The sequence below is a fragment of the Halichoerus grypus genome, chromosome 15, assembly GCF_964656455.1.
Source record: "Halichoerus grypus chromosome 15, mHalGry1.hap1.1, whole genome shotgun sequence".
In the NCBI taxonomy this organism is placed as follows: Eukaryota; Metazoa; Chordata; class Mammalia; order Carnivora; family Phocidae; genus Halichoerus; species Halichoerus grypus.
Window position 1 is genome coordinate 40,587,265 of NC_135726.1, and position 14,415 is coordinate 40,601,679.

The 14,415-nt window shown below is 52.5% G+C and overlaps 1 protein-coding gene across 5 annotated transcripts in view; it reads left to right on the forward strand.

The window, feature by feature from the left end:
* The window catches only part of ZNF536 (zinc finger protein 536), a 424,522-nt gene that overhangs the window by 285,254 nt on the left and 124,853 nt on the right, over window positions 1–14,415 (forward strand). The window contains exon 7 of one of the 5 annotated variants that reach the window (XM_078063482.1): window positions 4,338–5,226. The exons of the other annotated variants lie outside the window; for them this stretch is intronic. Within the exon in view, the coding sequence (XP_077919608.1) occupies window positions 4,338–4,345 (8 nt within the window). The 3' untranslated portion in view covers window positions 4,346–5,226. Of the gene's footprint in view, window positions 1–4,337; window positions 5,227–14,415 lie in introns of those variants that run through there. 5 annotated transcript variants of the gene reach the window in all.

The window sequence follows — 14,415 nt, forward strand, 5'->3', positions numbered from 1 at the left end:
CTAGAGTAGGTCAGATCCCGCTATGGGCCTGATTTCACTAGGCGAAATCCCACTCCAATTAAAGCTTCCATTTCTTGAGGTGTCTTTCAGACCCCAGGCATAGCCCACATTTCTTTATTCTGCTGAAGAACATGACATACAAGGTCATTGAGTGCCATTAAAGAACTTGGATGTGCCCTCGGGTTTGTTGGAATGGATTTGACCTTGGTCCTGTAATGGGACAGAAGCCACACGAGTACTTAATTAGGAAGTAAGGGCAGCCCGGAGCAGTGCTCACAGCCACTGATAGGACAAGGCAGGCAATCCCCTTGTCCAGTCTGAAAAACTTTGATGAACTGGTGGGTCAGCCAGCAGCTTGGGGTCGGAGAGCATGGGAGGCACGGGCTTCTGTGTGCCCCAGACAGCACAGAGGTCCATCTGCACAGCACCTGGAGGGCTGGCTGCATGGCAAGTTTACAGAGCATGTTTCACCCCAGTTTGTGGATTTGGAAACCAACCAGATCACCCTTACTCTTTGCCTTTCAAACCTGAGACAGATGGCTGGGGGTCATTGTGTGTTGAGTCTTGCAAGCAGAGTTTGCTCTGTATCTTTTGGTGAGCCCAGGGGTAGGGTTGATGGGAAGCATTAAAGAGAAAGGCAGTGAGAAGAGGATGACCCCCTTTGCCCTTCGAAGCTCTGGAGTGACCAGCATGCAGGGAAGCCAGGCTGAGCGAGGAGACTCCACTAGCATGTCTATCATGGGCACGAGCCCTCGCACAGGAGCTCCGGGACCGAGGCACCTGCCGGGCCCCAGGGGAAGCTAGTGGGAAGGCAGGGCCATTAGCAACAAAGGTCCCAGTAGTCCCAATTTATTATTCGTAGGTTACTGGGAAACTGGCTTCCCTAACCCAAATTATGCCTGACACTAAGGGTTCCTTGGGCTTCCATTGCAATGAGAGAATTAAGACCCCTCCCTGAAAAAAACAAAACAAAACACGGAGTCCATTGAAACCTCTTCACATCATCTATTCTGAGATGTGTGATAAAATGAACCAGGACATCCAAGTTGAACACTCTTAAAATGTGACTTCTGTCCTCCAAAAACCTCACTGATTTCCAGCCTGGACAGTCTGAAAATATGCACCATTTACCGGCTACACAGTCTAAAGTAGGGGTTGGCAACTATTTTCTTCAAGGGCCAGAGGGGAAATAAGTTAGGATTGCAGGCAGTGTGGTCTCGGTCACGGCCATTCGACCCTGCCCTGCAGTGCCGGAGGGACCATAAATGATAATGAAACAAATAGGCGTGGCTGTGTTCCAATAAAACTTTATTTACTAAAGCAGGCAATGAGCTGGACTTGGCCCACATCTGCCGGGTCACCCCCAGCTCTCCTGTAAAGAAGGATGTGCTGCTGTGTCGTCCCTAGAGGGGACACGTGGGACCCTGTGTGCCCCACTGGCTGGGGAGATGATGCAGGGAAGGCCCAGGACTGCAGATCCGGGGCTCCACCTATTGCCCCGTGATGCAAAGCCAGAGACACAAAAGAGACTTTCCCAGGAGAGAGGGCTTGTAGACCCAGATGGCCCGGCGTACCTGCTCCTGGAAGGCCACCTCTCTGCCTGTTGCACTAAAGACTTGCAGGAGAAGACCCCTCAGCGGCTCACGGCAGTTCCAGAGTCTCCCCGGTCACAGCCAGCCTAGGCAGAGGAGGATGAAGCAGGAGCTCTGTCTTGGCTCGGAGGTGTCGTTCAGACTCCAGGCACAGCCCACTGTGGCAGCCTCCGTTTCCGCACTGGTGGGCAGAAGTGGAAGGATGAAACCAGACGATGGATGTCAAGGAGCTTGGATAAATGGTTCTCAGTTGAGTTGGTGTTTTATAGTGGGAATGAATGTCCACATGGGGTTGGCGCAAGAGAATGGTGCCAATGTCCAAATGACTATTTTTTAAAGATTTATTTATTTATTTGAGAGAGAGAGAGAGCAAGCACAGAGGCAAGGGGCAGAGGGAGAGGGAGAGAGAAATTCAAGCAGACTCCGTGCTGAGCGTGGACCCCAACGTGGGGCTCGATCCCACGACACTGAGATCACGACCTGAGCCGAAAGAAATCAAGAGTCGGATGCCTAACCGACTGCGCCACCCAGGTGCCCCAACGTCCAAATGACTTTTGGTTGCCGTGGTCCCTTTGGCACTAAGCAAGTACCAATCTCACTTTCCATCAAGGTCTTAGAGACATGTTTTACTTCCTCAAGTCTGCCATGATAGGTTACGGATGGCTTTCTTGGGTATGTGGGAAATTCAGCTTTCAAGGCAATTCTGGTGACTGTGATGACATCTGTCACAGTGGCCCTGCCATTTCAGTGTCTACCCAATTCTGTGCCTTCCTGGTAGAAGGCAAGTGCTTCAGGGGGGAGGAAGTAAATCCCTCCTGCTCGGTGTTTGACCAAAAAATGGCTAAAGTCTGTGGTCAGTTAGGGAAGCCCAAGGGGGCCTTGGCCGGAACATGTGGAAACAGTGTGCAAACTTCCCGTGTGTGTGTGTGTGTGTGAGGTCACCCAAGCGTAGGCTACAGGTGCACAGCCCAGGGCATTTGGCACGTTTTTGGTCTGGTGGATGATTCTAAGGTTGAAGGTGTGGCCTAGCAGCTGGCAGGTTCTAATGAAGAAAGGGGGTTAAGTTAGGTAAATGGCACAGGAAGGGAAGCACACGATCCAAACCCACCACGTGTACGGGAGCCTACGTTCAGTCAACGCCAAGGAGGGCGGTTAGCCTAGAAGACCCAGGGGTCTCCACGGTAGGGCCTTGTTGTCTCTGGAGCTGCCATGCTTTATTTAAATCCGGATGAGCAATCATTCCTCCTTCTTGTCTTCTTTATGAGCTGGTTCTTGAAGGGATTGGCTTGCAGAGACTGTCGATGAAGCACAACTTTGTACTCGTTTTCTTTGCCTGACTTGATCATTTGCAGATTGTTCTTTGACTTCCAGAGTCCAGCCTGCTCCCAGTAGCAGTGTGTGTCTAGGGTCCGATGTTAGACCCCAGTAGGGAGGACCATTTGGCTTGTGTTGAGGTCCAAGGGCAGATCCTTTAAGTTAACGCAGATCACGACCCCATCCTGCCCGCCCCGTGCCTGCTGGCTGCCTCGCAGCTCGCTGCAGCCCTTGTCCCTTTGACTCTGGTGGGACAAAGGGTAGGTGCCGTCCCCTGGGATCTCCTGCAGAAACCAGCACCCATGGACCGGCTCGCCTCTTCTCTGGTCCAAAGCCTTACTGTGTGCACTGTGTTGATGAAGAGGCAGCCTCTTTGGATGGCAGCCTCTCTAAACTCTTTGGGCATTCTCCTCCTCCTCCCCGTCCCTCTTTTTAAATTAAATGGGAATGCCACTGACGTGATGTCGTTTGCACTGCAGGATGACAGAACTGTTGTGTGAATACCATTGTATTTGCCAAATGGTCCACTCGTCATTTCAGAACAAACAAATGGATGGTGTCTGTAAGTCGGCAAACACTGGTGACATTTAGCCTTGTTTATGTTCCTTTCCTTTTGCTGCATATTTTTGGCTCCAAAAGCTACTGTCTGAATCAACAGTGCCTCCGAAGCCGGAGAAAAGTCTGGTAGCTTTCATTTTGGTTTCTACATGCATATTCTTTTTGGACTGCTCGATACCTCCTGCCCAGGATCAAGCCTAGGGTGAGAGAAGACAGCAGCTGAGCTCTTTGGTTCAAAAAAAAAAAAAAAAATACGCACACAGACACACGGACACACATTTTTTTTCTCCCCACTAATGACTTAAGACCGGGAGGGAGGAAGGGAAGGATGAGAGAGGAGAGTGTTGTCAGCACAGACGCCCACATCCCTGGGGACGTGCAGAGTCTCCGAGCCCGGCTGGCCGGCCACCGCCGTGTGGAGTAGCGACAGTGTGACCCCCTCGCTGTCTCGCGCCGAGTGCAGGGATCTCAGGCCTCAGCTTTGGCTTCTCCCTTCTCCGGCTACTGCCTCAGAGTGACGGTTGGCACCGACAGCCGTGTAGCTGTAGGGCCACATCTTAGCTATGAAGGAATCCGGTTCTTTCTTTTTTATATTCAGATGTTGTGTGCAAAGCCCAGGTTTCAAATAAGTAGTAATTATCTCCTATTACTTAGCGCTGATCAACAGCACCTCTACGCCTAATTGCCAACCTGCTCTAATCACGTAGACTATTCTTGCTTTAGCCAGAGACGGAAGGACCAAATTTTATAAATATTGCTTTATTGTCACTACTCCATTAAACAATTAGGGAGTGTGGCCCTGTCCTTGCTTTCAAATGCCTCTCGCCTCCATGGTTTCTGGATTGTTTAATGAATCTGCACGTTTTCTTGCAGGTAAGTGACACCCCCTGTTCTAGTCGGTCCAGCTGGACTGGCCCTTGTCTGTTCGTGCTCCTCGGTGGCTATCTGCAGCTTGTTAATGGTGTAAAGTCAAGAAGACTGTATACACATATGTGTGTTGAATAAATAATTCCTATTGGCACAGGTATGTGTATACACACAGCACACCGACCTACAGTATATCTAGGAGAGAAGCAGGGAGGCTAAAAATATTGCCCCATATGTTCCTCTGTTAGTCATGGACCGCGAAGGCTTAGTAACTTGAACGAGAGAGAAAATTCCCTCAAAGTCGTGAATCCTGAGTGACAAATGCTGGTGGATTGGAGGTCCCTTTACCTGTGAAAAATCTGACTGGGGGGGTGGTCTGCTACACCAGCTCGCCAAGCTTCTGGAGCGGGCCCCGCGGGTCTCGTTGGCATTACTGCCTGTGTCCGATTGTCCTGTATTTTGTAACGCTTTAGAAGAATACAGAAAAGTGAAGTCATTATCTTTCTCCATAGTATTTAAGCAGTACTATTGCTAGTTTAATATTGTGTCAGGTCATCCTAATAACCGGGAACAGAGGACAGTAACATTCCAGTGAACAGCGCCTTGGCACCCACAACTTCAGATGTGGTGATGGAAGCAAAAATGTGGAGACTTGTGCTGGGTTATCGTGTGCTTTGGACTAGAGTATTGTTGACGTAATGAGAAGATTATATTAAGGTGTTCCTGGTAATGAAGGCATGTAAGTTCTAATCATTGTAGCTTTCTGAATACGTGTCAAACTATATCTTTAAGTGTGCTGTATGCTGAGTTACAAGTTAGGTCATTTATGAATGGAATGTAAAACAATACTAAAAATGCTTCAATAACTTATCTTGGTATTGCTAATAAAACAAAAGCTGTGAAACATTAGTGCACTTTTGAGTCATTATGTTAATTCCTTCCACAACACCCCACCATTGCCCTCCCCTCCCCCCAAGAGCCGCCCTCCCTGTTGGAAGCCTCAGCAGGACATTCAGGGAATACTAGTGGGCTGCCCACCCCGTCCCCCACCCCCGGGCTGTTTGCTGGGCAGTTTGTTGCATTTTTCCACCCACCTTGAGGCAGGCCCCACAAGTAACAACTCCTAAACGTGCAAATGTCCAGGCACCTCCTGGTCTGGGCAGGTGCTGTGGTGGGTGGGCCAGAGCCAGGCGACACGCGTGCAAGTCTCTGTACCAGTGACCCCGGGCACCGAGGCCCCACGACCGCTCCCGGGCCCCGTGCGTAGGGAGAACTGAGGCACGGAGCTTGCAGGCTGCCGTCCCCCCCCCAGGTGTGGAAGAGACCGCCCGTGCCCGGCCTCCCGGCAGCAAACCTCGACATTTTCTTTACATCCCGTGAAGGGTAGTTTCCAATGGGAAGGTACTCGGAATCGCTGGAGTTGGGATATTTTTGTCCGCGGAGATTTTGCGCTTGTGCCTGTGTTTGCTGTCACAGGCTTTGGCCCGGCCCGTGCCCCCCGCCCCAGGTCGCGGTGGGAGGGGCGGGCTACGGGAAGGAGGGAGTTTGCTTCCCCGTTTTTGTTGCTTAGCCTTTTTTGTCCGTTAGCTGGACTTCATGCCCCTGCCACATCGCCAGTGTTTCTAAGCCTTCCTGCCAGGGTCTGTTTTGGAAACTTTGGAATTCCGTGTACGTCCCAGCTCCCCGTTTAACGGGTCCTGTGGAGGAAAAGGTATTATCATCATCTGACAGAATCCCTACACTCCCAAGTAAATCAAGGGTCCCCTGTGGGAAGGGATGGAAGCCCAGGAATGTCCCCCTGAACAACCCTGGCCTTTGCCACGGGACAATCGTAGCACCTTGACCGCTTGGGACATTCCCTCCAGTAGGGCTCCTGCAAACTGTTCGAGTCATCTCCACCCCAAAGGGGCCGTAGTACAGTCTCTCATTTGGGAGAAGAGGAGAGAAGGGAGAGATTCTGAGTCTTAGGGTACATGACGAAAGCCCACAGGAAAGTCGTACGTCTCGAAGAAGGTTGTCAGCTCCCTGTGCCCGCCACTGCCTCCTGATTCTGTTCCCGGGGCGCGGGGAACGCGCACTGTGGCTTCTGGTGGGAAACACGGTGGATCCCAAAATGCCCGGCCAAGGGAAAGCCAAGTGACCTGCGCCAGGCCCATGTGGCCAGCCCGAGCCCGGGCAGAAAGGACTCCAGGAGGGCATTGTCTTTATTTCTAGTGCCCCCCGAGTCTTTTCCCTGGGTTCTGGCCTCCTGAGGGCTCCAGGAGGCCTGTGTCACCTCGCCAGGCATGCCGCGTCTCTGCGGGGAGTTGCTATCTTCCCTCCTGGTTTCAGAAGCCACAGGTGCAGCTGCCAGGATGGGGCTCACCACCATCCACTCTGTATAGGCAGGGGGCACCCCTGCGGCCTCTCTGGACCAGTGCTTCAGGCCTGGGGACACGGGTGGGAGGAGAGGGGCCACTGTGGAAGGCTGCTGGGCCTCCATGCCTCCGCTCAGGGTTGAGCACATTGCCCCGGGCACTGTTCACCGTTTCCAGTCACTCTGCACGCTCCGGGAAGCCTCGCTGACCCCGCAGCCCCGGGCTGCCCAGCCAGTGGGGACTCAGGGAACCGGGGAGTGGCTGGGGGCCTTGGGTACAGAGGGAGTACTGCTGAAGGGGACAGATCGTCATGCTGAAAGTGGGAGGGCTCCTCGGGCGGCTCATTCCTGTGTCTGCTGTCTTCTCTTCCTCCCCGGGTCCATTCCCTAACGGGGTCTCTACCCATCTCCGCCTCTAAGGCAGGGAGTCTTTCCTGAGTCACTCCCCAGTGGAGACTTCTCAAGCTTAGAGGGGACCTTTGTGGATTCTCCTCCTCCCGCTTTTATGAACTGAGTCCCAGCCTCCTCCCACCTCTCATTTCACGGCACCCCCCTGCTTCCCAACCACCTGCCCCTCCTTCCTGCCTGGGGGAAGAACTCCCTTCCCACCCAGTGAGCTAGCGTTCTTGGGAACATCCTGTGTGCTGTGATCGAGCTGGGGGGATTCAGGCCTCGGGCACCAGCGGATTGCGTATCAGAGCGCTGTGTGGGGTCTGCACTGCTGTCTTGTCTACCACCCCACAAGCCCACACGGGATTATAACAGACCCCACCTGCTTGGACTCCGGTGGGGGGGGGACCTACAAGCATCACCTCCCGGATCTGCCCTTGATCCTTTCCAAGCAGGGCTGGCCCACTGATCTGAGATGGACAGGAGAACCCACCCCCCTCTCCGGGGAGGTGATACTGGAGTTTGAAGGAGGTAACGGGCTTAGGGTGGGGTACCCCAGGAAGGGAAAGGTGCTCTGCAGCTTATGATAGGACAGAGTCCTTGGATCTCCTGCTTCATCTACACATGTTGGGAAATATGTTTGCTTTGATGAAATTCAGATATTCTGGTGGGGGGGTAAAATTTGGGAGATGGTTATTGCTCACGTGGAGTCACTCTTTCCCAGAGACGTCACGATGACTGAATTATATTCCGAAGTATGCAGCCGCACACGGGCAGCCTTGTCTCTGCAGGAGCGGATTCCGCCTCTTGAGCAAACAGTGTGCATTTTCAAGGTTAAAGTTGGGGAGCTCTGCAAAGCTGTTTCATTAGCAAAAACACCCATTTGTGCGCCCAGCCACTGGCTGGCTTTCTGACGAGTTGATCTCTCGCGCTTGTTGTGGAATTGTCCAGACACACCCATCCAATCGTAACCCGCTGCTCACAAGGTTAAGTTTACTTTTTGAACTTCTCTTGTTGTCAAATTAATATAATATGCTCTCAATTATCCACATAAAAGGAGAAAGGCAACCAAGCAGGGAAAGTAAATTTGCAATTAATTTCCTAAATTATTGCTCTTTTTATATGATGGACAAGTCGCTTTTCTCTGACTTGGACTCAGGTGTTCTGTGGGTCCTGGGGGGAGTGCCGGGGCAGGCCCCGAGAACAGGCTACTCCGAGGTGTTCTCCACACCTGGGCCAGGGCTGGAGGCAGATGTTTTGTGGGCAGGGTTTGGAGTAGGGGTTTGGAGTATGTTGGGCTCTTGTCAAGGAGAGAGTCCATTCATCTTCTCGGTCTTCCAAGATCCCATTGGTGACCTAGTTGGCCCTAAGATAAGAATGTGGGTGGAGGTAGTGTATGTGGGAGGAGCTCCCAGGAGCCATGGGTGAGGGAACCACGAGGGAGGGGAGGAAACCCCTCTGGTTGTATTAACCGCTCGGGCACTGGGTGCAGTCCTTCCGGCGATCCTCTAGGATTCTGTGTGGAGCTCATCTCAGAATTGCCCCACAGAGGGCACCTGGGTGGCTCAGTAGTTAAGCGTCTGCCTTCGGCTCAGGTCATAATCCGGGGTCCTGGGATCGAGCCCCGCATCGGGCTCCCTGCTCTGCGGGAAGCCTGCTTCTCTCTCTCTCCCACTCCCCCTGCTTGTGTTCCTGCTCTCGCTATCTCTCTCTGTCAAATAAATAAATAAAATCTTAAAAAAAAAAAAAAAAAAAGAATTGCCCCACAGAGGGCTGAAGGAGCTAGGGTATTTATCCCAGCTGGGGTATTTAGTGAAGGGTCACTGCAGCCCTCTCAATGACTGAGCAGTCTTCTTATGTGCAGAGAGAAACAAGAGTCTGTTGGCATGCCAAGGAACTGGAAGAGAAGCCGTTGGGCACCAATGACGTCTGCCACAAGTGGGAACCCCTTGGCCCCAAAGTTTTTCCACCCTTGGTGCACTGCAAAAGGCCACCAAGGATGAGGACTGATACTCATTCCATGATTCCCTGTGGGAAGTGAACTGTGGGTTTTAAATATTGAGAAGTCTCCGCTTAGACACAAGTTTACTGGAGGCCAGATGGGAGGGCTGCTCTGGGGGTCAGGAGACCAGGCGTCTACCAGCAATCGAGCTCCAAGGAGCTTCAACAACTCATCCTTTTATTTGGACACCATTTCCCCACTGGTGAAAGGAAGGGTGACTGCAAGTCCCCTCAGTAACCTCCTGGGTCTCAAACTCTGGCTTTCATGATCCTTTCTAGCCCTGACTTTTCAGGTGACCCTGTAGGACCCCATCAGCCCTAGAGTTCCCGTGAATGCTCACTTCAGCAGGGCCCTGGATGTGGGAACCCAGCTGGTATTCCCACAAATGCATGAACATGTGGGATTTCAGTTTGGCCAAGACCATTTACTGTTTGAGGGCATGGGGCATGTGAGTACTCGCCTCCTCTTGAAGACATTTTTCTTAAATCATAAGAAGAGAATTGAGGAACTTGTCATTTATGTATTTTTTTTTTTAAAGAGGGAGTCAATACAACTGGAATTTTGAGTTCATGGTAGTGCAAGAAAAACTGATTATCTGACTTTTTTTCCTTTTCAATTTTCAACCTCTTGTGTTCACAGCGGAGCTTGAGAGGATGGTATTTTTCATGATTAAGTTTTCTTCAAGCACATTCCAGATACCAATTTGATAATCTAGTGTGTCCCTCCTAGGACAGTAGTCCCTCTTGGGAGCCTCCAACTCCCACCCAACAGGTAGAGGGAGAGGAAGGTAGTACCAAGAGACAGGGGCGCATGTCAGAATTGGTCATGCATGCATGGGTCATGGGGACAGCACATATCCTCCTCCATGTCTGGGGCCTTATCTACTCTTCCATCCTCAGAGTTCTCTTGGCCACTCAAAGTCGCTGTTGGATAGCAAGCCCCACCCCCCCCAACTTGAGACGGTATGTGTTATCTCTAAGTTGGAACCCCTCAGATCCTTGGCTTTTTGTTTTCAACTGAATATGGCCTCAGTTGATGGCCTCAGTTTTGTCTTCCCCCAAATGGTAGACATATGCACACTCAAGAGAATAAAATGAATATGAGTGAGTAACTTGGACGTTGGCAAGTCACCCACATTTCAATTATTTTAGGACTTTTGCTGCTATGCGGGACCCAGGCAGAGCTCCCATGGAAACTCGGGACTCACAAGACCTTGGCAAGTGGGTAGAGAATCTGGGTAGGGTATTGCAAGGTATGGTATCCCCCTTCCTTGCCATTCTGTACTCACCACTGTCTAAAGAGCTGAATTGGGAGTCCTCCCATCCCGGAGTGGACACCTCCCCAGAGGAGCCTATGTGAAGATTCAGATCCCATTCCCAGGATGTGCAGAAATCATCCCTGTTGGCTCCAATTGAACTATCTTTCCTGTTTTCTAATGCTACCAAGGATTTACAATTAGATTAAAAAAAAAAAAAGGATATCTAGTGGTCAATCAGTGGGAACAGAAGTCTTGTACCGATGGCTCTTGCTTTACATGAAAACTTTGGGCTTGATGTGTCGCCTCTAAATCACACTCAGGGCAATTAATTTGAAATCACAAGGGGGATTTTCTTGAGGACTTTGGGGTAAATGCCCTTGCAGAGTGGGTAGTCGGCGCGTTTCATTTGTATAGGCTGAGTGCCTGGGTCTCCCTAGCGTTGGGCTGGGTTCATGAACTCCTCAGCTCTTTCTCATGGCACGAGATGCAGGAGCTGGGTGATGAGGCAGGAGCGTGCAAGGTACACCGACCTCAGTGTCCTGGAACACACACGAGGGAGAGGGTCTTTGGATTTGGGGCCAGACATGAGGGACCCTCTCACTGGGTGGGTGGGGGTGGGAGGTACTCCCGTGGGTCCAAAGCTTCCAGCGCCACCCCAGGCCCGACAGCCCCAGACAGCCAGAGAGCAGCTTGGGGCCTGCAGGCCTCGGTGCCCCCAGACTGGACACCACACCCACTATGTCAGCTGTCCGTGGGAGAGTCTGGAAGGATGGGCGAGCCCCAGGGACCTGGGCCATGAGGTAGGGTGGGCAGAGAGCCACAGAGGGACTGGGGGCCAAAAGGGCCAGATGATGAGAGAGGGTACAAAGAAAACAGAAATTGGGCCTGGTAGACAAGCGAATGAAGCCGAAGCTAAGAGGAGAGAACAGCAGTAGAGTAGAAGCAAAAGATAGAGAAAGCACCTGGAGGGGAGGGCAGAGGGAGGAAAGCCATGAGAAAGTGGGGGAAGAGGACCCGGCAGACTCTGAGCCGGTCTGGCCCGGAAGGGAGAAACCTCTGGGGAGCCGCCTGGGCTCCCAGGAGGCGCCGTGCCCATCTGAAGGGCCTGGCTGCGGGGTGCGGGGGTGCTTACGGCTCTTGTGGGAACACTGAGGGGGCTTAAGGGGTCGGTGGAGGCCTGGCTTCCCAGCACATCCCCCTCCCTGTGCTCCCTGCCACCAGTTTCAGGAGGAAATGCTGCAGCTTAATCAGAATTATTTACAAGATAATGGTCCATTGTTTGCACTAAGACAGATGTTGTCTGTGGGAACTTTGTGTTTTATGCTCCTTCCCCTGCTCTGCCTTCACTGGGTGCAGATGGGATCGAAGTAATGTGAGTTATTATTCCAAGGACTGGAAATTCGAGGCGCCTTCATCCCCGCCTGGGCTCGGCCGGGCAAGCGAGCCGGGCTGGCCCCGGGTGGCTGGCAGGGAGGACGGGTCCCTGCAGGCTGCGGGCCGGGCGGGGCCTCTGGTCCTCCTCACAGCCCCGCCAAGCAGCCTGTGATTAAGAAGGTCTTGTTTCCTTGAGGGGCGGGCCGGTGCAATTGCCTTGTCTGGTGGACAGGAAGGGCGCACTCTGATTAAGATGCACTTGCTATTTGTTGAGTCGAGAGGTCATCACTGACATCGCAAATGAGGGTGGCCATCTGGCCCTCTGCTTGCCAAAAGGAAAGAGCGGGCCCTCTGGGGTGGGGGCTTGGAGCCTCCCTACCCTCTCTCTTTTTTTTTTTTTTTTAACTTATGAGAGAGCTTGTCCTTGGTCCTCTGGGGTGACTTAACTTAGGGGCCAGCTCTGGATTTGTGACACCATCCTTCCTCCAAATGAATGCCGGTTTCACCGCCCCAGCCAGGTGCTTGTCCCAAACAAGGAGAGATGGGGCAGGGTCTCCACCTGCTCCAGACTGGCTGCCGGCCTCGCCCTCGAGGCATGTGGTCCATCCCAGTGTGCCCCCTTCATGTGAAGCCCCTTCTGTGACACTGTCCGGCCACCAGCCTCCCCAGCCACCTCTGGAGCCTAGTTCACCTGGTCATCAGAGCCTGCCTTCTGAAGGAGGAAACTGAGACCAAAGGATATTGGGCGGCTTGCCCATTTTCTACTCAATGGAGAAGCCTCCCAGTGCCTCAAGTCGGGACTCTGCCCCCCTTCTAGGAGTCCTCTGAACCTCAGTGTGGCCAGCTGTGGCCGGGGTGCCAGGGGAGCTGCCCCCAGCCGCGGGGAGGGGGATGCGGTGAGATGCACCTGTTCCGGGCTGAGGGCTGGTCCTGGCAAAGAGCACATGCCCATTACCCAGTAGCAGTTAGTAGTACCAGCTGCATGATACCGCCTTCACCATGCATTGCATTTCCAGTATCAGACTGTGACCATACAAAAAAATTCAAGTACTAGAATACCACATTTGGATGAGTAGAAAAGAGGACACTTTCATGGCAACCAAGCGACATCAGACCTGCTAGCTGGACAGCGTCGAGGAAAAGTCAGAGGGCCATCACTCCTAACCCTGCCCCCAGCCCCTGGACGCCTTCGAGAAGTTTCCCCAAAATGGGTTACTACCCTGAGGGTTCGTCCCATTCAAGACCCAGCATGCTGGCGCTAGTGTTTAAGGAAGATGACTCTTCCCCTGTAATCTCCCCATGCCCAGGGAATGACCCCCTTATCTTCAGCAGCAGGATCTGATCCTCCCGGCCATTCCTCCATCTGCCAAGGTTATTTTTAAATAATAATTACTTACTATGTGCCAGGCCCAACTCCTGTTCTAAGTGCCTTATGGAGGGTAGTAGAGATGATATTCTTTTATTTAATTTTCATAAAACTCCCACGAGGCAGATGTTAGTTCTAACTCTCCCCATCTGACGTGAGGGGAGGTGGAGGCACAGAGAGGCTGCATCGGTCACCCAGGGTGGTCCAGCGAGCATGTCAGGACGCTGAGACTCAAGGGCAGTGGACATCCCCAAGCGTGACCCTTGCCAGTGGCCGGTGCTCGCCCACGCTTGTCCTCCTGGTTGGAGATGCATCGAAAAGGAACAACGCAACCAAGACATATAAAAAAATAGCTCGTTCCTGCCAACCCCAGCTCTGGGTCCTGGGAAAGGATGGGGGCGACTGCAGGCAGAGATTCCAGTCACAGACAGAACCTGGGGCTTGTCCCCCAGGAACAGGCAGCACAAGGTGCTGGGGGTGGGCTCAGGCGACCCTGCTGGTCCAGAGCTTGGCTTGTGACTCTGAGCACCGCTCTTCCCCGCCACTCCCACCGGTGTCCTCACCTCTCCATAAGTTACAAAATAGCATGGATCACCCCAAAATTCCCTCCATCTCCTAGCCTGAGAATCAGTTATTCTTGGGACTCTATTCTATCCTGTTCAGCCTCAGGAAAAAACTGTCTTCTCCCCCTCCCTCCGCCCCCCCCCAGCCCCCTGCAAGCGAGAGGGGCTCAGGGAAACCTGAGCCCTCACCTTGCAATGGTTCCCTGGGGTCTAGGTGGGGGGGAACAGAGAGTGGGTGGCCCAGGGCACCAGCCCCCAGCTGTGAAAGTAGCAGAGGTCAGACTAGAATAATATTTATCAACTTTATTCTCACTGTGTCAGGCTCTGCCCCAAACCCCGCGTCACTGGAGATCACAGATCATGTCTTTTAAGGTCCCACAGAGCCGCCTCACATGTGACCAATTACCTCTGTCAAGCCGGGGGAAGGAGGTCCCGCCTCGGTGGGTGGGATCTGAACTTGAGCTTCCAGAGGTCGACGACTGGGATCTTAGGCCTTTGAGCCTGTCACTCCCCTATAGCCAGACCTTTTCTGTTAAAACTGTTTAAATTACAAACCAGTAATAAAAGGATCATATGTGTTTCCCACCGAACAGGTTCTTTAGGGCTATTATGATAATTAAAAACATATGGTGTCTGTGCCAGTCAGAGGGAAACTGCAGATGTACAAATTAGGTATTATATAAGGGTTTTCTGCTTTTGCCCTTTTAAAAACGTCAGGCTGGAGAAGTTTAAAGAGATAAAATGGCAATTGTGCAGATAGTAGGTAGCATTTTGG